Source organism: Phacochoerus africanus, chromosome 3, assembly GCF_016906955.1.
Source record: "Phacochoerus africanus isolate WHEZ1 chromosome 3, ROS_Pafr_v1, whole genome shotgun sequence".
Lineage (NCBI taxonomy): Eukaryota > Metazoa > Chordata > Mammalia > Artiodactyla > Suidae > Phacochoerus > Phacochoerus africanus.
In genome coordinates, this window is record NC_062546.1 from 175,930,769 (window position 1) to 175,955,015 (window position 24,247).

At 41.0% G+C, this 24,247-nt stretch overlaps 1 protein-coding gene across 9 annotated transcripts in view; it reads right to left on the reverse strand.

The window, feature by feature from the left end:
* KLF7 (KLF transcription factor 7) overlaps positions 1–24,247 on the reverse strand; it is a 295,552-nt gene that overhangs the window by 82,598 nt on the left and 188,707 nt on the right. For 4 of the 9 annotated variants that reach the window (XR_007134073.1, XR_007134072.1, XM_047773346.1 and 1 more), the window contains exon 1: positions 9,690–10,241. Coding sequence is in view for 7 of the 9 variants with exons in the window: in XM_047773346.1 (XP_047629302.1) it covers positions 9,690–9,791 (102 nt within the window). In the remaining 2 variants the exon portion in view is untranslated. Of the gene's footprint in view, positions 1–9,689; positions 10,251–10,924; positions 11,073–11,542; positions 11,688–15,195; positions 15,313–24,247 lie in introns of those variants that run through there. The other 5 variants (XM_047773340.1, XM_047773341.1, XM_047773342.1 and 2 more) reach the window with 3 other exon arrangements.

The window sequence follows — 24,247 nt, forward strand, 5'->3', positions numbered from 1 at the left end:
GTTCCTTAGTTACAGAAAGAATGTGCCAATGACAAGAGATCCTGAGCAAAACACCCCGAGTCCTTGGGAGCAAAAGCTCAACACAGATGTTTGTTAGACTCTCACCAGCCAACATGAATGTCCCCATCACAGAGGAATTCATCTCGTGGTCCATATGAAAGAAAGCAAGAACCTTAATACAGGGAGGCAAATGCTCAGGTGAGGGCCAAACCATCTTGGGACACAGAAACCAAAGCCAGAGACTAAGGCTGACATTGAGCAGCATCTCAGGAAGCTCACAGGAGAACCAGTTCTGCAGAGGGGCCTCCTCATGGAAGACACCCTTCACCCCTCAGGCAGGAACTGTGTGCTATTAACAGGGTCTGTAGTGGCAACATGGACAAACACTAGGAGCTCAAAAGGTAGGGGTGGGGGAATCTATTTCCACTCCTTTGTAGGCTGAGCGAATCTGCCGCCTCTCCAAAAATAAGAGGCAGCTCTATGACCACCCCATTGAATTCCTGCCTCCTCGGCTCGGGAAGGTGAGCCTGAAAGCGGGGTCAGGAGCAGGCAGGCACTGCCTTGCAGAGCAATTGCTCCATGGCTAATTGCCGTTTTCACAGCTGGGTTGAGCTTTCCAAAAGACATCCTTCAACCCTGCTCTGAGCTCCTCTCATGATGTTCTCTCTTGCCAACTATACCCCCATCAAAGACAGTTTATAGATGAAAGGATGTAGCTACAGTACATCCATTTCTGCAAACATCACAGTTTGAAATAGAGGCCTTTCTAAGGCTTCTTTGTGAACATCACTGCATGCCCACAGTCATTACGACAAGAGCTAAGCCTTCTATGGATGAGGAGGCAGCCTCCTTGCCTGAATGTCCTCAGTGGTAATTCTTCCACAGTTTATTTTTGCTCCTCTTACTAGAAACATGGAGCCTTTGAAACTCTTTATAAACAGAGTCTACTGGCAAACAGTGAGGTCAGTAAGAAATATGTAGATCTGCTACCTAATGCCTATCTGGCATCATCCAACAGATGTTCATGCACACATCCACCCCCTTGAAACCACAGAGCAGGCTGAGGTAAGTGGAAAATCATGGTCGAAAGCCTGCCGAGAATAAATTATTTGAAGCATGGCATGGCTGGAGTTTAATGCCCATCACCACAAAGGTACCAGAAGTGGAATCTGACCAGGTTAAGCAAACTTCTAGTGGGTCACAGGAAATGTGAGCTAAATGAGACTGTATTCAACACTTTAGGGTAAGGGAAAGCAAAATAAGAAGGATGAAACTGCACTTGGTTAAGGAACTGGATGAAGTACATTCACCAACACTGTCCCGCTTTATTATAAACCTGTTACACTCAGATTCCAAGTTATACATGAAATGAAATATTTCCATATAAGGAGCAGGCATCTGCAACTGTGACTTCTCTGATAGTAACCCTCTACAGATTAATGGCTCCAAGCCTTGACTGCATTATTAGTCACCCAGAAGCTTTAAAAAACCTTGACACCTAGGTTCTACCCAAATGAATACTGATTTAATTGATCTGGGGTGCAGCCACAGTGGGGAACCATTGCTACGGGCATAGTCAAATCTTATGTCACAGTCATATCATATACTGAATATCTACCATGTGCAAAGCTCTCCAAAAATCTGAATAGTTACATATTAAAAATTTACTATCGAAATTACAACCAAGGCATTGACTCTGCTCTAAATCATATGACCTAACTGGGAAAATAAAGCAACGAGGAAAAAAGAAAAAGAAAAGCTATACTACATGACAAAACTGAAAAGCATCATGAGGAAGTGAAAAGTTCTACACAAGAGTGTAGAAACAGTAGTAATTACTCTTGGCCAAGGGAAAGGGAGGGAGTTTGCTGGATGATGTGGCAACCACCTGAAAGTTAAAGGATGGGTAGAATCTAGACAAAGTGGGAAAGAGGAAAGAAGAAAGAAAAGACTGAAGGAAATGACATGAATGAAGACAGAAGCAGGAAAAGGAGTCCTTCGATTTGGATGGCAATTACCACACCTGGTAACAAGGGGGGAAACTTGTGACTATTACCTAGGCCCAGTCTTGGAACATCCTGACTCTTAAAAATTTGGCCTCATCTGATACAAGAGAGGGAGCCACCGGCAGTTTGAAACATGGTGATGGAGGCAGCAGGTCAGTCCAGGGGAAGTGATGGGGCTGCCCTGGGACAATGGCAGAGCGAGAAGAAAGTGGAAGACCATGGCAAAGCACTGTACGAACCAAATCAATGGCATTTTTCAACTGCTTAGAGTCAAAGGAAAGAAAGGAGCCATGGTGACTGGACCTTCAAATCTGGATCACAGAAGAAAGGGTGACTCATTAAAAGAAATAGGGAAGCCAGGAAAAGGAAGAAAGAAGTTGATGAGATCAAGCTTTGGGGCATATTCAGCTGAGGTCATCATGGGACAACCCCAAAAGACTTTATTGTCAGCTCCATGTTTCCAAGTCGAAAAAGCGGGCCTGAAACCCAGGAAAATATCACAAAGAACTTGGGGAAGAAAAAAAAAAAAAAAAAAAAAAAAACGCAGAAGTTGACTCTCTTCCCAATGCATCACAATGTGCAATATTTTTTGTTTGAATTTGTAAAACATTACAACTTCGCTGCTGCCCATTCAACCCTCTCAAGAAATTTTAAAACACTTCAAGAAAGATTTTCCTGAATTGGCACATGATTACTGCTACAGTTCCATGCAGTCCCTTTATTGGCAAGTTGTCAGAGACAAAGCATCTCACCATTTCTTTCACATTTGATGCTTTTCACATAAAACCCCAGTTCTATCATCCATCCAACTCCCTACTGCATCCATCTCAATGTACCTCCTTCTTCTTACCCCATTTGTTATCATTTAAGTGACAGCAGTTTTTTCCCATAAGTCTGGAATTCTAATTGGGGGCTTTTGTGGGTTTTTTTTGTTTGTTTGCCTTTTTTTTTTAGTACACTATACATTTTCCAGGTTACCACACATTATTAAAAGAGTAAAAGAGATTAAATTACACACACAAGCTTTCTCCAAGATATGCAATAGCTTGGCTTAGGGCCTAGACAATTCCAAAATTCCATGTACTAGTACTGTGCAAAGTAAAAAATGGGACTTTCTTGCCTCCCTTTAAGGGGAGAGAGAGAAAAAGAGAGGAGAAAAGATAAGAAGTGACTCAAATTATATTCAGAACAGTGTGATGAAAAGCAAGCAAACTGATTTGGGCATTTGAAAGAGTCTTAGTCCTGGCGAAGAAACCAAGACCCTTTCAGGACTTGAAATTCTAAGATACTCTGCATCTAGCTTTGGTACAAGGACTGGAGCTTGACATTCAATATGACCCTCAGGAAACATCAATAAACCCATATTCAGAAATAGATATTGCATATGGCTCTACATTAATTATTTTAATTACCTATAATCATTTCCGAATGACATAGACATGGATGCTGTTTCCTGGCCATGATGGACATGTGTATTCACACTGTCTACTCATCTGCCCTAAAAGGGCTACTGGCCCCAATACGCCATTAGCTAAAAAAGCAGAACAGAACTCCTTTATGATTTATAAACGAGGTTGTAACAAAGTGGGTAAATATAGAAAAGGTCAGTGTTCAAATCCAGGACTTAAAAATCTCTTTTTTTGGCAACTGGGTTCTAATATTATATTACTTAATTTTGAACATGCTCACTCTCTCTACTGGAGTCAAGCTCATAGAGGGCAGAATCTACACCCAATTCAATTTCGCATCACCCAAAGGGTATCTTGAACATAAGCAGAATTAAGGAATGAAGTACTGACTGTGAAATATTTTCCATATTTTAATATAAACAGAGAAAAGCCCACAAGGTGTGACTGAGCGCATCTCCCAGCTCAAACAGCAATGGTATCACTAGGAAACCAGAAGTCACTCCATCTCCAGGAGGCTGATACTGGACCCACATCTCAAGGCTGCTGCTGACCCTCAGCTGTCCATCCGTCTGTCACACACATGGTGGATGGGGCAGCTGGAAGCTGCTCTAATGGACACAATACACTCAGCAGGACCAAGTTCTCAGTGCCATGACAAAATACCAAGTGAGACAAACAAAAAGGACCTGGGGCAGGAAAAATGATTCTCCAAATTAACAGAAAATGAAGCTGAAGAAGGGCAAGGAACAAGACCATGACCAGTCTTAGGTAAAAGCTTGTCCAAGAAACGCAATACTTGATTTGGGGAACTCTTAAACTGAATAAGGACTGGTTTCTCCTGTGGCTGTTTTAAAATGAGCACACAATGTAATCGGGCAGAGAAGAGTGTTTCTTATCTTGTGGAAGCTGCGTGTAACAATGATTAGAGGCTGTATCTTGTTCCACAGACTTTAACACCATTAGTACTTGCAGAGCTTCCTGATCACTGCATTGGGTAAGATGTGGCAATTGGGGTTAAAATATTTCCATCTGTTTACGCTAAGCAAGTGCTCAGGTGATTTGGAAAAACAAAGGGATTAATTTGTAGAGTGATAAATCTCTGCCCCTCACCCTTCTGACACCACTGAGGTTATGTTAGGGAGCTGTCCCAAACTTTCAGCAAATCCCAATTCCAACATACGTACTAACTGACAAACCAAGTGAACCAGAATCACAGAGCTGTTCTCCACCTTTGCCAATCATGGAGTCTAGCAAAGGTGATTTAAAACCCCTTGCACGCTACTACAAACTGCAGAGATGGTGGGTGATTGCCAGTCCATTTGGTCAGCTATCCTATCAACATGGGCCAGGTGGGACTGGCCAGAGGAAACTGTCTTTTCTCCCCTATACGCACAGAATGATTAGAGAAGACTGCATTGCCTTCTTGTGCTCAAAAAGTTAAAATACAGGAATTCTCTGAAGGGGGAAGAATCTGAAGGTTTATAAGACAATGGCTACTAAAAGCTCCATTAGGACCTTCTCTAAACTATTCCCATTTAAGTGAAAAGGCAAATAGCCCCCCTGGCATTTATATTTAGAATGGACTGGGAGAGAGGAAGAGCCCATTTTGAACACTGAAGGTCTCTGACATACCCATACATAAATCATTTCAGGGTGAGGTGTCACAGTGCATCTTCTGCTCTGCCCTTTAAATGGATTGGACCCCAACATCACGTTCTCCTCCGGGTAGGGAAAGGGGGTGGGAGTTTCATGGAGAACAAAGAAGTCACCACTTCCTTTATTCCCCCAACTAAAGACAAATGTAATAAAAATATCTGCATTGTAACATTCACTCACTTTAAACTACCGAACTGCAAACAGGTAGGCTCAATGATAATGTTTGAGAGCTCCTAAATCTACACAAAGATGTATCTATTAAAAACAACAAGGAAATGAATCTATTAAAGAAAGACTAAGTGTGTGATTGATGGCATTCACATGTGCTTTCACTTGCAAAAAAGCTACATTTATTTAGTGACTGCATCCTTATAAAGAAAATCTGGATAACAGTGGCAGTTGTAATTTTTTTTTTTAATTTTATCTACCAAGTCACTGCTTCAAATAAAAAAACCCATAGATTTATGGTAACTAAAGAGCACACAAATCACATATGAGAGAGAGAGAGAAAAAAAAAAAAAAAGCCAGCTATTTTATCCTTTCAGTGTGGTTAGCAAGGCTCCTTTGTGTCTACAAATTTCCCTGGGTGGTGCTGTTGCCAAGAAATTCTAATTCATGACAAGGTTTTCTGCAAACTGGAGACAGAGGCAAACCTGCGAATGCAGGGACCCTATAGTTTGCTTTGTCTTTCTGGCTGAGGCAGCCCCTGACTGCTCAGGCCTGTGGAAGGCAAGGCAAAGGCACTATCCCCATATAGAGGGAGAAGCAATGAAACTCACACATCAAATCCCATCCCTAGCGCCATGAGGCTGTTCTTGGAAGGCAACCATTTTTGTAGGTTGTCCCCCAGAGATGCTTCATACCAAAGGCCCTTGTAAAAAAGTGTTTCATGGTGCCTGAAACCAAGATGAAATTGTGGTGTTACTGGGACGGGTGTCGTTCTTACAGTAGCCAAGTATGCCATTAGTTTAAAACAATCGGGGAATGGAGGAGGAGGGAGGAATGTTCTATGATTTATTTATTTGTTTCCAGTAGCAGTGGAAAATTTTCTCTAAGCAAAAGGGAGGCCTGAAGCTGACCCCATCTGCCAATTATGAATCAGCATTACCAACAAGCATAATTCCATAAGAGTTTTCAAGTAAACATACCATGCTCCTCAATGGCATGAAGCAAAGCTAAGTGCAAATAAGACTTAGAATATCATTACTTGACTGGAAATCATGAAACAGTAGCCTAGGGATAAAAAGTGTATGTAAATTCTAAAAGTCTTTGTAGCTTCCCAAAGAAAAAACAACCAACAGTACTGTACCAAATCTTTTATTTTCCAAGTCAGCAGAAGGTCCAGAAAAATGATTTCTAATGGCAACAAAATTCGTGAACAGGTCCCCCTTTAGCCATCATCAAGTGGTACCCTATATGCTACTATAGCTTCCGTCCTACCCTTGACTTTTTCCCACTTTTGCTCATACAGCTCTTGGAAATTTTCCTGCAAGTTTTCAAAGAGCCTAAGGCTGGTAGCCTTCAGAGTTGTGCGTCAGCTGAATTCCATAAAATAATAGACCACATAAGCACAGTGTAATTTACAGTTATATGACAGGCAGGGATGATGTTACTTGGGCCAAGTGCTTAAGTATGCAGTCAGAGCCCAGGAATGGAGAGCTGTTAATGCAGGATGTCCATCTGGATTTTAAAATTACACCGGCAATGATGTTCAGAGTTGGAGCTGTATGTGCCTAAGACATTATCGCCTGAAATTCCAATGTCAAAATGATGACCCCTGAGGAGGGCCATGACAAGCTCGCTGACTATTAAGCAAGACAATTATCTCAGATGAAAGTGTAAAGTAAAATCTTCAAATAGTCCATCCTCAATTTTCAAATGCACAGATGTTCTTGGATTTATCATCCAAGCCACTCTTTCTTACGAACCAAATCAGATTATTGGAATCTCTGTATTTCGCTCATCTCCTCAAGGTACACTGTTCACTTTCAGAAGTACATCCAATGATTGCTCCTCATTTGACCTCTAAAATCTGATTACCCCAGAGCATGAGGAAACTTCCTCCTGCCTGGGGTTCTTTGCAGCAACCTTCTTGAGCCGATCTGAGCAGAGGAGCCTTAAAATTTCACCATCTGATGGCTGATTTGGAACCAACGACTGCATATAACCACACTCCTCTCCTTTACTCAGAAGAGGGAAGGGGGCAGGGAGAGGGAGGAAGGAAGAGATAGAGGTTGGAGGTTATGTCATCGACATGAACTTAAGAGCCCCAGTCACCTTTACAGAAAGCATTTGTGACTACAGAGTCCAGAGAAGAAGGTTCCTTGGAGTGATATCTCATTTAGGGCTGTGTCCTCACAAGTTCTGTTTCAGCAGGAAACAGGGGCCTGCCTCTGAAAGAGCTTGGCAAAGGGTTTTAAGGTGAGGGTAGCTGGCAGTTGGAAAGGATTCAGGCAAGAAGGAAGGAGGGAAGTGCAGGGAGAGTGAAAAGTCCTTTGCCTACAGACAGAAACTAAGCTAAAGGTTCCCTGAAGGGGGTGAGATGAAGAGGGGAGGAAGAGAAAAGCAGAGAAGGCTTCCGAGGAAACAATAGATCTAATACATCCTCTAATTAGCAAACCAGTGATGCTTCTTTACAGATCTAGACTTTCTCATGGATGGTCTAACCAGATCTAGAAAAGCAGGTTTTGTCTGGAGAGGCCTTCCCCAAAGCAGGCTTTTACTACTGTGAAAACTTGAACCAAAACAAAGTTGGGTGATTCATCAGGAGGGAACGTTGTAACAAATAAAGCCAACTTTCTTCCCTCCAACACTGCTTAACAGTTGGTCACAAACAAGGGCTGCCTTGGGCAGGCTGACTAAATCAACAGATTCTCTTCCCTAACCTGTCTAGACAGTTGTTAATAGGAAACGGATTCGACACCAGTGGGCTGACAGTGTGAAATAAAGACTATTTCAGAAAATGAAATTCTGGCAACCTTTTGGTTTAATTAGCATGTGAAATAAAAGAACGAAAAAGCTCTAGTGAGACCCTTGGTGAGATAGTCTCCTTAAGGATGAGGGAAAGGATACACTGAAGAAATGCCTATGTTGAAAACGCTTGAGCTGTGTGTGCATTTAGAGGGAGATGGTCAAATCCATCAGCCAGCATCCTTGGGCAGGAATGCATGTGTGGACGCAGAGACACCGGAGGCCAGTACCTGGAGAAACTCACAGCCTCAGATCAGAAGGGAGAATAGCAAATAGTAACAATGGCAGAGAGAGAGGATTGGCTCCTTACACCAAAAGCCAAACCTCTCTCCCTAAAGCAGCTACTGTTACATCCTAGGCTCAAGCTGGCAAATCCCGCTTTGGATACTGGCAGAGGAAATTCAGCCGTTCATTAGCCTTAACAAGCTGCTGTCACGGAGCGGAGAAGTTACACGAGCAGCCACACACCAAGCTTCTTGCAGCCCCTCCTCAAGGGCAAGCACGTTTTTCCAAGGCGGACCGTGCAGGTTCGCACTTCCAATGTGCAAATTCAAACCGTCTTCTTGGACTTTCCATGATGCACACTGCAGAATTTTGAAAGACTACTCGTGTTCCTCCACTCCCCCATCCACCATCTTTCCTGCATTTAATGTCCCCTCAGCAGCTCCTAATCCTTACTGAGAAAACCACCATTTCCGCAGCAGATCTAGCACTTTCCACTGACCAGCACTTTCTTTATTCCACTTCACAAAGCCCAGGGAACTTGTCACCAGCCCCACTTCCCCCTAACTGGGACACCCAGCCAACTTGGCATCAGTGCCCTTCAGCATCTTAGGAGTTTCTTAACTAGTCCTCTAAGACAAAGTCAGAGGCATGGAAGTACACATCACCCTTTGTCAGAGGTTGTGCCAAGTGGAGAGGGACCCCCCCCCCCAAAAAAAAAGAGAAGCAAGGACACACATAGAGAAGGTGTTCTCTTTCTGAAGACGTTGCACTGGAGAGACCTACAATGCACGTTCAGCATGAGACAGATAACATCTTCCCGTCCTCCTCGGAAATATCCTCAAGTATCTCTTATCACTGGGCTCCTCTTCTTTCTGCCCACCTTCTAATCTCAAAATCAAGTTTCTATTCTTTACTGATACTCCCTAATTACTGGGAAAACACTCCGCTTTGCTCCTACCGTCTCCCCTCCACCTGACGGTCGTTAGCACAGTTGAAAGAGATGAACCAGATTTAAGGTTCAAGATTCAAGTAGGTAGAGCTCCTGCATATAAGGAAGCGGTACCTGCCAGCGACGACTTGTAACCCAAACCACCTTCCCAACCCTCTCCTCCGAACCCCAGAAGTTAGGGAGGTCTCTGCTGGGGGACACTGAGCTTGACAACGTGTGCGCAAGGATGCGTGTTGGCGACTGAAACGCAGGCAGCTCAGACCGGCTGCTCAGCTCGGCACACTAAGGGGTTAGGGGGTGGGTGGAGAGGTAAGCAGATGACTGTTTCCGAAAACATTTAAAATAACAAACAGCCAAAAGGGGGGAAAAAAATAAACAACAACAACACAAAATTCAACCCCAAGCCCACACCAACGCAGCCCCTGCGCCTCCGCCGCCACCACACGATTTACACAAGTAATTTAAATCATTCACCTGCTGCCAGGTCTCCTCCAGGGATGGCAAAGCTGAGAAGTAGCCGGTGTCGTGGACAAGTTGTAGCTCCTGGAATATACTATAACTAGCCAACACGTCCATGCTGCTGCTGCCGGGCAAAACGGGAGGAGAAACCCTCCCCCGAACACAGTTGGGTCTGTTTGTTTGTCAGTCTGTCTGGCTCACCCCCCAAGAAGGCAGACATCCAGTGGCCCTTTTGTTTTGTTTTGTTTCAGTCAACTAAAAAGGAAAAAAAAAAAAAATCAATGCAGGAGAGAGGGAGAGAGGAGGTGAGAAAGAGACTGAGTGGGGCGGATGGAAAGAGGCATCCAGCGTGTACAGTGCAGACGGCTGCCAGGAAAAGGGGACTTCTCCACGGGAGTAACAATTCCCTTCCAGGGCTCTAATCACTCCAGCTCGTGGATCAGGAAGGGGGATGCAAACTCACTGACACGAAGCTGCCATCTATTTCTGCAGCGCTGTTCGCTCCTAATGCAATCTTTGCTCTTTATTTTGGGAGGTTGCATTTTTTTTTTCTCGCGATCGCTTCTCTCCCCCCCTTTCCTTCCCTCCCCACCCCCCACCCCATCCTTGCTAGTTTGTAGTCTTCCCCCCCTCCTTTTCTCCTCCTCCTGCTCTTCCCCCTCCCCAAACTCCCTCCCTCCGCCCGGCTCTCCGCGCAGCCGTGGGATCTCGGAGGAGGGCGTCCATTAGGCCGCGTGTGACCATGTAAGGTAAACAGGGGGCTCATGAAGTCACTGAGGACCAATGGGGAGCACGAAGCGAGGCCTGGGGCGGGGCTTGGTCCTGGCGACGGGCTTGGATTGGCGCGCTGCGGATCTCCCTGCTGCCTTACAAGGCGGTGCGAGGCGAGCTATTTTTAGAGGGCTATATAAGGGGGCTGAGGCTGCCGCCGGGCTGCCGGGTAACACGAGCGCGAGGGACGGGGAGGGTCGCGGCGACACTTGCGCTGGCTCCGGGGACGCCGAGGCGGCCGGGATCGGGCCGCACGCCGGCCTCCGACCCTCGCTTTGGTGCCTAGCGGAGCCAGGGCGTTCGGAGCCGGTTCCCCTGAGAAGGGAAAGGGTCGCATGTTGCCGTTCTGGCGTGGACGCGGCCGGTCAGGAGGTGAAAGTCCAGAACGCTGGGTTAAGATGCCTCCTGGAGGAGGAGCGGGGCGGGGGACTGAGAAGCCAGCGTGGGGAGGAGGGCCGGCCACTTCCCACTCCACCTACCTCCTAGGCCCGGGGGCGGGGAACCGCGAGGGAGGGGCAGCGCAAAGGACTTCCTCACTTCCTAAAAGATAAACCGGCGTGGGGGGCAGGAAAGAAAAAGTCACCAAAAGCCCCTTCACGAATTCCCCACAGGCTGCCAGGGTGCAGAGAAGAAGCGCCAGAGGAGGAAGTGCCGCTCACAATGGAGCAGAACAAAGGGGAGCGGAGCGCGGAGAGCAGCCTGTGCCCGCCCCGCGCCCGCACGCAGTCCCCGCCCCCCACTCCCCTCGGCGCCGCGGTGCGCCCCCCGCCCCCCAGCCTGTCCTGCCTTCTGACCCCGTGAAGGGGGAATGCAGCCGGGGTCAGACCCCCAGTTAGCGCTCACTGGAACGGGACACTTTGCTGGAGTGTGTTAAAGACAATAGAGGGAAGCTGGGTGGACGTGGGGTGCAGGCTGAAGCTGGCAACTTGCTCTGGTGTTAAAGGCAAGGCTCCCCATGTAGCTTGGAGAGAGGATGTCTACCTGCCCAAAGTGAGGTGGTGAGAGGAAAGGAACCGAATTACGTTCTGAAGCTATCATATAGAGTTTTATCTATAGAGACCCTGTTGTCTCTTAGATGAAACCCTTGCACTACGCACGTTGTTGGGGTTGAACAGTTGTTTGCTTGACCTTAAGTGGTGAGTGTCGTTCAAGCTTCCCCAAAATGCACTGAGAGCTGAACTTCCACTTCTGGAATGATTGCAGAATTTGGTATTTCTTCAGAGATGAGAAACTTAATTCACCCTGCAGTGGAAGAAACATATCCACCTTAATCACCCTTCTCAGCTGTCTCACCTTCTTACTATGTGGAACTCCATATCTCAATATTTGAAAGATTCTGTTTTATAGAACAAACACCATTTGAAATTCAGTATTTGTCAGGGGAAATTAAACAGGAATTATTGAGTTGAGGACAATCTAGTTTATTTACTTTTTGATGTCTGGGATTCTGTTGGTCAGATCTACCTGTATAATTGTGAATTTACTGTAAATGTATCTGCATGGACTACACAGATCTTGGTGCATTTAGTATTATACATACATATTCATGGTGCCAGGGGATAAATGGTATAAAAAGGTTAAAAGTCCTACATGAATAAGGCGATATTACGATAGCACACATATAACTGCCAGTATATGAGAAGACTGCCTGGGCCTTTCCCAGAGGTAGAAAAGCACTTAGAGCCATCACATCCCAATGAATGTGTTAACTTGCTCCTTATGGTCATCCCTACTGCCACTTCCTAGCTATGAGACTTTAAGAAAATTATTGGCTCAAACCCTCTGGGCTGTGCATCTCAGAAACAGGAATAGTGGTATCTGCCTTGCCTGGTTATTATGAACAATCAAAATGTTATAATGTTTGTAACTCACCTAGCATAGTATTTGGTACTATTAGGTAAGTACTAAATGTTAGCCACCACAATCCCCTGGCTTTAAGTAAATTAATATCTAAACTAATCAAACCCATGGGGGTGATGTACCAGTCTTAGAAGAAGGAGATAGAAATGTCTTGCCAATTTGGAATAGTTTCCCCTTCTCCCCCTCGACACGCTATTCTGATTGTGTGTGAGGACAGGGAGGAGGCCATTGAGAAGTACTGGGGCAGGAGTCATGCTTGTGAGTAATAGCGGAAGGAAAGAAACTTCAATGTAGGAAACTCAAGGGGCAAAAGCAAAGCAAGACGAAAGAATATAATCTGATGTTTGAGATTCAAGTTAACTTATTTTTTTGTTTTTGTGTTACACTATTAACATTTTGAACAGTATATTTATGTACCTGTTAACTTATGAGTCTGAAAATCTCACAAATAATAGATATAATTTATTAAGCACAATGTGCCAAACTGTGTGGGCACATAACATAAACATTTTGTACGCAATGTCTTATTTTATCCTCATGACAACCCCAACAAATTGTCCCCAGCTTTACAGATGAAGATACCCAGGCTTGGAAATATTAAGCTGGTCAAAGTCACACAACCAGGAAGCAGTCAAACAGGGGTTTAAACCCTAGAGCATCTGACTTCCACAATTGTGCTCTGCATAGGGCTCTCTGCAAGGTGAAGACTTGCTTTCTTGGTTTTAAGTCAAGATTTGTTTATAAAAATTGCTTGGATGTGAAGAAGTAAGGCTTCCATTGGGGTTTTTCCCGTGTAAATATCAGCTAACCAACTTACTGAAGAACTCAACTAAAATTTTACCATGTAAATCCTAAAAACCTTATTATGACTTTTTCCAAAGCTTTATAGATTAAAATTCATCTAAGAGATTTACGTAACAAGGTGCCCCTTAAGGCACATTTTCAGTATTAGTCATATTTAGCTACCTTTAATAGCCTAGAGACCCCAGGTTCACCTTGCAAGGCACATGTAAAGAATCCAAACATACAAAATAATCAACAAATTAAGACCACAGAGGACTTTGGCAGTCAAACCAAAAATAAATAGCACCGTTACAACTACCACGGATTGAACACTTTCTCTGTACCTGGCATTTTATACATGTTCACATCTGATCTTCACCACAGTCTTGCAATAGAGCTATTATTGCTCATTTTCGCAGACGAAGATACCACAGTTCAGAATAGGCACATACTTTGCCCATTGTTCTGTCAATGAGTGACCCTCCGAGAAGTGAGAAATGAGGATATTTTGTGAACAAAATAGTGAAAATTTAACATGTAAAAAGAAACAATCAAGACATCAGACTATTACTACTAGAAAAGTTCTTTGTCATTAGTATAGGAAGTCCTTATTATCCTAGTGTGATTAGTACTGGAAATGCCTCCTTAAAGTAAATCTACTTAAAACAAAGACCAAATCTCAGTGCAATTAGTGAAAAAAGGGACTTTTTTGAAAATAAAATTCAACATTATTAAAATACCTTTATTCTATCCTATAGTGAATAAAATTTATAAGTACAACTATGAGCTAATTATAGGGTGAATAAATAATAAATCAAGATGATTTTTGTGGGCTTAATTTTTTCTCCACAATGTGAAGCACCTTACAACATGCTTTATTTCATATTTGACTTTTAGAGAATAATCAAAAAAAGATGGTTATCTTTGTAAAAATATTTGAGGGCTTCTTTAGTTTTCCCAAGGCTCTCAATTAATTCTCTGATATTCAAACTATTCTCTTCTGAAGCATCAAAACAGTCATCATCCCAGTTGATTTTGCCTCCATTCGTTTATTTAATTCTATAGATCCTCCTGTGCCAGTTTTACCAACCTCACTTTCTTTCACCTTACACCTTTTGTAAGGTTTGCAATTTCACTTTCCAACAGAACTGACTGTATTTGCACTGTTTGTAGAGGGGGTTGGGGGGAAGAGGAGTGTGGTGTTAAAAGATCTCCTTTTTTAATAAGTGGACTAATTTGTAAGTGGCCATATCATTAATAAATACTTTCATACATTATTAACTTTTGCTTCTCTTACAGTCTTACTATAGTGGAACGAAGTATGAACTTGGGAAGCAGCCTTTGTTTGTATCAGAGAAAAACAAGAATGCCAAAGAGATGGAGACTGGTAACAAGACTCTGAGAGACAGTTTGAACCTGGAAGAAGATGTATGTATCCATATATACAATGACATACATACATATATATACACGGACAACTCGAGAGTTGTTTCATGATTGATAAAATTAACAGCAGCTTTATCAGGATGCTTATGTCTCAGACAAAATATTCCTTGAGAATATATATCTCCTCTTGTTTTCATTCCCTATGTACCCTCTGCTCATAATTTGACTTCCCATTTGTTTTGCCTCTAGGGAAAGAATGTGCTGGTTACAACCACAGGAGCCTAGTGCTCATTGTGACGGTTTGGTTGTTTTTGTCCACACAAAGTCCTTGTAGTTATACATGTGTTCCTTTTGAATTTAGTTAGCATAGCATGGGCCTGACTCCCTGGGTGTGTTCAATTTTGAGACTCTGACATGTTGAGGTTTCTGGACATGATGGATAAAAAAACAAACAACAAAATAAGCCCTTTTCTTGGTGAAATAACCGAAAATTCCCTGCTGATCTCCAGAAAACATCCCAATCTTATCATTGATTTTTCAGAATTCTGTTGTATGTTATAGTTTAATAACAATATCCATTTTTTAATAAAATGTTAAAACCAACCCTGAATGTTGAATTTGCCTTGTTATATGAAAGAGGTTAAAGGGAATACCTGGAGTGCATTACTGGTAATGGGCACATTGCTCTGACTCCAGTAGTCATTAACAAAAATTGACTTACCTTAATGATAAAGGTAAAGAATTCAAACATTCAGCAAAAGTTCACTGTCAGGAATGTCCTGTCCAGACCTTAGAATGGTGGACATTTAGTGCCATTATGACCTGTGGTGCATAATTCCTGTGGAGAATAATGTGTGTAGTCACTTTTCCGGCCTGAGGTACCAGCACTTAGAAGTATCGATATTCTCTAATGAAGAACAAAATCATTATCAAAATTCAATCAGTCCTTCAACATATATTATGCAAAACATTCAGCATATATTATGCAAAACATTTGGTCATTTAACATACATTATGCAAAGTGCATAGGTTGAAAATAGAATGGTAAACACAGATACATTAGCAATGTCAGATAGTAGCACTGTGTCTCAGAAGCTAGAAAAAGCATCTGAAGTGTTTAGTCCTACTTTCACAGATTCACTGCTTTCCTCTGCAATATTCTTTCCAGGAGATGCCCAGTTGCTCCAATGATGGGGAAATCCCAGCAAGGACTGGGATAAACCACTATGACTGAGTCTCACTGGCTGATTTTCCCCATCTGAGAACAGCATCACAAGCTATTCAGGGGTTTCTGGACAACAATTTTGGAAAAGAGTCCAGTAGAAAATGGGGAAAGGTTTTAAATAATAAAAAGAATTCCTTTGGCTATGTAATCATAGAAATGCCAAGGCAAATGTGAAGCTAGTGAGAAATTAAGTTGCTGGTGTTTTAGGGATTATTATCCTTTGCAGAGTGTGAAGCATCGTTTGTAAGATTGTGTTATGTTTCATCACAGTAATTTCTATCATGACATGGTGAATACAGCACAGCATTGCTATTAATATACTAAATATCACTGTCTGTGTTTTATCAGGACATTTTCATTTTTCTTTCAAACATGTCATTTCCAGAGGGTTTGGTACACACTTAATGGGATTTAACAGCAGAATGCATCTCAGATTTGGTAATGGAAATCAATGGGAGAATAAGATTGATTTGATAGAAAGTCTGGACTGCAAACTTTGCTGACAATGACCATTCCTTTAAGTGAGGGATACCTATTCCACAAGTGTCCAATGATGGAAATTTTATGTGGATAATATAACTGGGTAGTTTGGAAGATTAATAACATCGGCAGCAGTTTTTTGCTGACTTGTTGCTCATTTGAATGTCACTGAATTTTCTTTACCAGAAGGATGCTTATTTGAATGGTTGGAAGAGTCAGCTTTTAATACTGGTTACTGCTTTTCTCAGAAGTAAGCATGGCAAATGCCCTACCTTTCCATGTATGCGGTCTAAATGCTTCTATATCTACTTCAGAATGTTTCACAATCCTCTCCCAGCTCTCACCATCTCCTCTTACTGCTCTGCAATGCTCAGAGATTGTTCTAAGCAAAGGGGGTCACGTTTTACACAGGTTCATCACATTTTGGCCTTGCCCAAGCTGGGCCCCACATATGACATGCTCTTCTCCTTTGCTGGGAAGCTAGGGAAATACCACTTAATGAAGGCCAAAAGTCAGTATGGCTCAGAGAGGCTCACTTCCTCCACCCAACTTGTCCAAACATGAGATTCGATCCAGCTCTCTCCATGCCGTACATTAACCTAAACTTTGCTTTTCTGTAGTATCGATTCTTAATCTTTGATGGATGTCCATGTTAAGCCCCTCTCAAGTGTTATCATCCTTTCCATGTGCTCAGTTGCCCTTTTGAGATTGCAACTTCCTAGGGAACATTTATTAGATAACTCTAATATCTGTTATGATAAGCACAAACTTTTTTAAAAAACCAACTTTAAAAAGATCATACAAAATGTTTTGAGTAAAATTTAAAACAGTGTTACTCTTTCTCCATTATTATTTGGACACTGTATTGTTTGTGCTGGCTTCTGTTAGCCTGGCCTAAACAGGAGAAAATGGCATTACCTCAAATGATGTCAAATGTGGTTGAAAGAAAATAGAAGCCCTAAGGCTCCTAGTGAAATTCTCTGTAATTAAAGCTACCAAAGTCCACATAAAGTGGGTGAGATACATTGTCAAAGAACCCACTTAAAGAGAATGATTTAGAGATAATATACATTTTTTTTAAATAAGATACTACCCAGTCTATCAGGAAACAGTCACTGCTACATTTGTTACATTTTAAGAGAGACTGTAATCTTGAATATTGTGACACTGCACAAAGTGATGTAGTAACAGACTTTTCTGGGAACTGGTAACAATGTTAGCAAAAAGAAAGCTGGAGAATAGAAATGTGTTAAATGCCAGTTTCTTCTATGCTGTCCTGGGGTAGAGGATGTCCTGATGCTAAATGACCTTTAATTAAAGATCACTTAGAATAGAAGGAGATCTACTTTAGTATTTTGAAAGTAAGTTATATGGTAACCCTGAATTTCCCCTTTTTTGACCTGGCTTTACCATGGCAATCTTCTCATCTGTAATTTGGTCTTCTGAATGGACTGCCCTTTGTAAACACATAATACCAATTTTTATTTATTTACCTTCTTATTTATTATTTCTTCTACTTTCAGAGAAGTATGAATAAAGACATTAAAACATAGGAAACATAGTACAGAAAACTATGAGCATTAAAGACAGAAGTTAAGTACCAAAGGATAAGGGAAGAAGAAATATACTAGGTATCCATTATCATTCCAGCTGTATCTCCCATTACACACTGATCAAGGTCTGTTGTTATTTATAAATTAGTTCCTTGCAAATTTGCCTGGTGTGAACCAAGGCACAGAATCTTGTCTCTGTGAGTGCAGACATTTGGTTTTTTCAGCAAAAACTGAGCTTCATATTTTTCAGTTCTGGTGGGCCCACTCAGATGTGCCCAGATTGTCTCATTTAAAGCCACATGGTTTCATTTAATGAATAATTATGGAGCACCTATTCTGTCATTCACCAGGCTTGGGGCTAAAAGAATGAGTGAGATGTGATTCTTGCCCTTCTGAAACTAACTTGCTAAGTGAAGAGGGATTTAAATTAAAAGTATAAGAGTAATATGGCATACTAGATTATTACAGACTCCCTCTATATAAAAACAACCAAAATTCTAGGACATAAGCCTTGATGAGTGAACAAGATAGGGAATTATTGAGCTAAAATCTAAGCAAAAGTGGTATTCAACATTGCTTCTGGCAGTGTGCACTCTTAAACTTAATATTCCTAGTGCTTGCTGTATATTAAAAAGAGCCTAAAAATTATCATGCGTGCTTCCAGCAAAGATAGACTAACTGGTATTGGATAAACCCTGCCCTTCCTTGCCCTGGAGAAAATCTAGACAAAATATAAAAATTACATGATGGGAGTTCCCACTGTGGTACAGTTAGTTAAGAATCTGACTGCAGTAGCTCAGGTTGCTGTGCAAGTGTGGTTTCAAACTCTGGCCCATCACAGTGGGTTAAAGTTTCCGGAGTAGGTCACAGCTGAGTCTCAGAATCAATCTCTGGCCCAGAAACCTCCATGTGTCATGGGTGCAGAGATAAGATTAAAAAAAAAAAAATTACATGATAAAGGTACTGAAGAAGTAATAATTTAGCAATAACTCATCAAGCCTGTATCCTGGAAAGGAAATTCAAAGAGAAATGCAAAGATCAGCATGGTTTTATCTCACTGGAAGTAATTACCTAAGAGAAAACTGAGTGGTCATGAAGCTGAGCAGAAAACACAGCTGAAAAGGAAGATGAGCAAAGGATTCAATAAATTCAAAGCCTGGGAGTATAAATATTAGAGTTTAGAGTTGACCAGTAGGTTGAGGGCGAGGCAATATGGAGAGGAGAAATAGACCATACCTTACCAGGACTGAACTCCAGCTTTGACATATCATAGATCCAACTGGAATAAAATAGTCTACTCCTAGTCAAGCCATCTTCGGAAGAAAAGAGTAAATTCTCACTCTAAAAAGGTAATCCAGACCCTTGAACTAATCTATTTTTTTTATATTTAATGTCCAGCACTCATTTAAAAACAAACAGGTATAAAAATGTAAAACTTCCTCAAAACCAGGATTTTAAAAATCGGATAGTATAAATAGACCCATAAGAAATACAGACATTCTCATCATCAGACATACACTTTAATATAACTGTCATTAACACAATCAAGAAGTTAAATGACAAGATGGAGAACCTCAGCATAGAACTGGGGACTAACAAAAAATAAAATCCTAGAACTAAAAATCACAATAATCAAAAATAAAAATGTAATGGAAGTGATGGTCCTGGTTAATTTTATGTGTCAAATTGACTGAATTACATGGTGCACAGATGTTTGGTTAAATATTGTTTCTGAATGTGTCTGTAAGTGTATTTCGGGGTGAGATTAGCATTTGAATTAGTGGACTCAGTGAAGGAGTTTTTCCTCCCCACTGTGGATGGGCATCATCCAATCCCTTAAGGGCCTGAAAAAAAAAACAAAAAGTGGAGGAACGAAGAATTTGGCCCTTCCTGCCTGACTGCTTGAGCTGGAACATCAATCTTCTGACCTTGGCACTCCTGGTTCTTCAGACCCAGCCTGGAATCTACATCATTGGCTCCCCTGGTTGTCAGGCCTTCAGACTTGGACTGAATTATGCCACTGGCTTTCCTGGCTTTTTGACTTACAGATGACAGACTGTGGGATTTCTATGATTGCATGAGCCAACTCCCTATAATATACATATATACATACATATATACATATCTTATTAGTTTTGTTTCTGGAGAGAACTCTAATCCACAGTTTAACCAATTAAACACAGATAAAGAGAATATTGGAAGTATGGGCAACAACATGGTAACGCAAAAGATGGTGAAAAGGATAAAGAACATAAATGGCGAGGGAATAAGATGAAACATTCTGTCATGTGTGTAAGTGGATTCCATTAAGTAGAAAAGAGAAAACAGGAGAGAAGCATCATTCAAAGGGATAATGACTGAGAATTTTCCACAATTAAACAAAATACATCAAAAGCCACAGACTACAAAGAGCTCTAGACCCCAAGTTGGATAAATACAACAAAACTCTTTCTAAGCAATTCATAGAACAATTGCTGACAACCAAAAAGAAAATCTGAAGAACAGTTAAGTATGAGATATTTTACTTTTATGAGTTCAAATATAAGATAGAATTCTTTATTCTCAACAGAAACACTGGAAGCAGAAGGCAGTGGAATGACACATTCAAAGTGCTAAAAGAAAACAACTGTCAATTTAGATTTCTATACTCAGTGAAAATGTCCTTCAAAAATTTTGAGGGACAGATTCACTCTAAAATATTACTAAGGAGAGTTCTAAAGTCAGAAGGATAGTGGTGCCAGATGAATATGTGGAGAATATAAATACTGATTGGATATACTGGATATTAATATTGATTCTCTAAACCAATAATAATAAGGTTTATGAAGCTTTAAGTTATATGGAATTGAAAGACCACAATAGGGAAGTAAATGGAGTTTAAATATTCTCATATTCCATGATCCTAGGATATGTAACAAGTTCAAATGTGCATCAGACTTATAATTTCTAAGGTAACCACTAAAAGAATAAGAATATTAAATTACAAGCAATAAAAGGGGAGGAAGAAAACTACTAATCTAGAAAAGGAGAGAAAGAAATAGAACAATTAGTACAAATAGAAAACAAATAGTAAGATGGTAGATTTAGGCTCAAATATCTTAATTACTCCAATAATTGAAAATAGACTAAAACATCCAATTAAAAGTCACTCTCAAACAAAATAAAAAAAAAAACTCAAGTACAGTGAAATTTCTATTTTTGTAGATCAAAAATGGAAACGTATGCTGCTTATAGAAAAAGAAGGGTGGATCATGAAAGAAAAAAGATAAATCATGTATATATAACCAAAACAAAGTTGGCTTAGTTCTGAGAATATTAGACAATTTTAAGTTAATAAACTAGACATAAAAATGATAGTTTATGAGTCCATCAAAAAGAGAGAACACATATAATCTGTTCATATGCCCTCAAAATGATAGAGTAAAATGGAAGAATTAAAGGAAAAGTAGAAAAATTTATGATCACATTGATAGAGTTTAATTCTCCTTGGTAATTGATAGAACAAACAGACAAAAATCAGAAAATTTAAAGAATTTGAGCAACACAATGTTTACCTAATTGTCAAACAGAGAATATAGCACTTAATGCCTATAGAAAACATATTTTCAGGTGGGTATTGAATATTTACCAAAATAGACCATATATTGTGCCATATGAAAGTCTCAGCAAATTCCAGAGTGAAACTGTACAAAAAGAGACTATTCCCACTATAGAGGGAATCAAGCAGAAATCAATAACAAAAATAATTTCCATGTGTTTGGAAATTAGGGAATGTATTACTAAATACCCTATGTGTTAAAGACTGTATCACAATAAAAATTTTAAAAATGTATTTTTAAAGATGATATATAGACAGATATGTAACAAATCAAGTATAGCAAAATGGTAATGGTATGATCTAGATAAATACATGGCTATTCACTGGAAAATTTTGTTACATTTGGCTCAAATTTCCTTTCTGTCAAAAAACCTATATCTAAAACATTCTTTTTTTTTTGTCTTTTTGCCTTTTCTAGGGTCGCTTCCCATGGCATATGAAGGTTCCCAGGCTAGGGGTCTAATCAGAACTGTAGCCACCAGCCTACGCCACAGCCATAGCAATGCAGGATCCAAGCCACGTCTGCAACCTACACCACAGGTCACGGCAACGCCAGATCCTTAACCCACTGAGCAGGGCCAGGGATTGAACCCACAACCTCATGGTTCCTAGTCAGATTTGTTAACCACTGCGCCACGACGGGAACTTCTTGATTTTATACTCTACCACATTTGCTATCCCCCTCAATTCCCTGTCACCGACAAATTGAATAGACCTAATATTAATAGCTAACATGTAGGAAGCTTCTCATGTGCCAGACACTGTTCTGTTTACATATATTGTCTCGCACTCATAATACCCCAAGTTAGGTACTAATTGTATACCCATTATACATATAAAAAACCTGAGGCCCAAAGAAGCTCAGTAACCAACCCTGGGCCACATGGCTTCTAAGTGATAGGCCAAATCTGAAGCCAAAGTCACTACCCTATGCTCAGTCACTACCCTATACTTCTTACCTACCCACCCCCCAAATTGCTAAGGGCAATTTGTGCAGACAAGACTAGAATGCTGAACCCTTTTAAAGACTACCCTCCAAGTTGAGCCACCTGAGGAGACCTATACAGTCAGTGGACTGGTCATCACACAGATCTTTCAACTTGTCCATGAGGATACCTTAAAAGATTTTATTGGCTGTTTTGCATGGATGTACTATGTCCACAATTCCTCTGCCTCTGCCCAGGTCATCACTTATACAAGAACATTTGGCTGTTTTGACCTGACTCTATCCTGGGGCATAGATGCTGGCCCTGGGGATTGTGGCTTCCATTTCTGGGTCCATACAAATTATTGGTTTAATAATTAATTCTAGAATTTTACTAAGAAATGATGTCAAGATTCAGAATACAGTCTGACACAGGAGGAGATTTTGGTGGACACCCAAATAGGTCATTATAAGGACAACCACGATACCAAGGAAAACAGGTCTATCTCCTGGGTACCCTTGCATTCTTTTTAAAAAATTTAACTAATTTTTAAATAACATTAAAATAACTTTTAAAATAATAGCTTACTTTGTTCTAAAGCTTCTAGACAATTTATTTATAATTGGCCTTGATTATATGTCTCCCCTTCCAACTTTTACCCATTCTTTTAGAAGCTGAGCTTACTGAAACTACCCTAAGACAGTCAAGGAATCTTTAGATTCCTTATATCTTTTTCCTTAGAATCATTCATCTACGTATTGTCAGAATTTCAGTTTTAAAAAACTCCTGTCCCTCTTAGGTTCAGCTTTCCTTTTCAGTGATGTAGATCTTGCTATTCAAAGTGTCATCCCTATAGGAGATCCCGATGTGGCTCAGTGGAAATGAACCTGACTAGTATTCATGAGATGCAGGTTTAATCCCTGGCCTCACTCAGTGGGTTAATGGTGTAGGTCACAGACACAGCTCGGATCTGGCATTGCTATGGCTGTGGTACAGGCCAGCAGCTGCAGCTCTGATCCAACCCCTAGATCCAGGAACTTCCATATGCCATGGGTATGGCCTAAAAGCAGTAACAACCAAGAGTGATTCTTGGGTCAGTAGCACTGATAATAAGCTCTTAGACTTGCAGAATGGACCTACTGAATTACAATATGCCTTTTAACAAAATCCCCAGATAATGTGTGTGCATGTAAAGTTTGAGAAGCACTGTTACAGGCCAAGGACTCACAACCTTTCTTTTTCTGAACTTGTTAAAAATGGCTTTCTGATGCCCTAGAGCCAGTTCCACCTAGCTATACCCATCTCCCTGACTTGTATTTATTCGGAGATAAAGCAGGTGTTTCCTGAGGTGTCACTGTCACTTCATCAGCTGGTATCTTCTAGATGGTTAGAACTGGATTGAGAGGAACTGTTGTTCCCCTTTCACTTCTTCTAAATTCTAAGAGAGGTCTGTTTTGTTCCAACTTTCCTTCATTTCCAAGACACAGAAGTTGAAATATATCCTCCTTAATTATCCTTTTATATCTGAAGAGACTATTCAGAATGCACTATAGGTAAGTTCAAAGGTACTTTCATATCTGCTATTTCACTTGGTCCTCACAGCAGTTCTATGATATAGCTAGTATTAAAATTCTCAGAGCATAGATTATTATTCTCATTTACCTGATAAAAAAGCTGAAGCTTAGATGTTAAAGCAACTTGTGTGAAACCATATAGCAAGCAACGGCAATGTCAGTGCTAGTGTTCAGACCCCTTGTATTCTTGCCACTGCTCAATCAGATCTCCAAAGCATTCATTCAAATTTCTGAGCCATGTTGGAGGGAGAACTACCCATCCTACCACCTACCAAGCAAATAGTCTCTCCCCTGTGGAAAAATGCTCTTGCTTAGCTACCTAATGCCCAACTTCCTTTTAAAATTTGCTGCTAGAATCCTAATGCTTTGCTTGGAGTATGTTCAGCTACCTACATACGTGCCCAGTTTTCCTTGTAG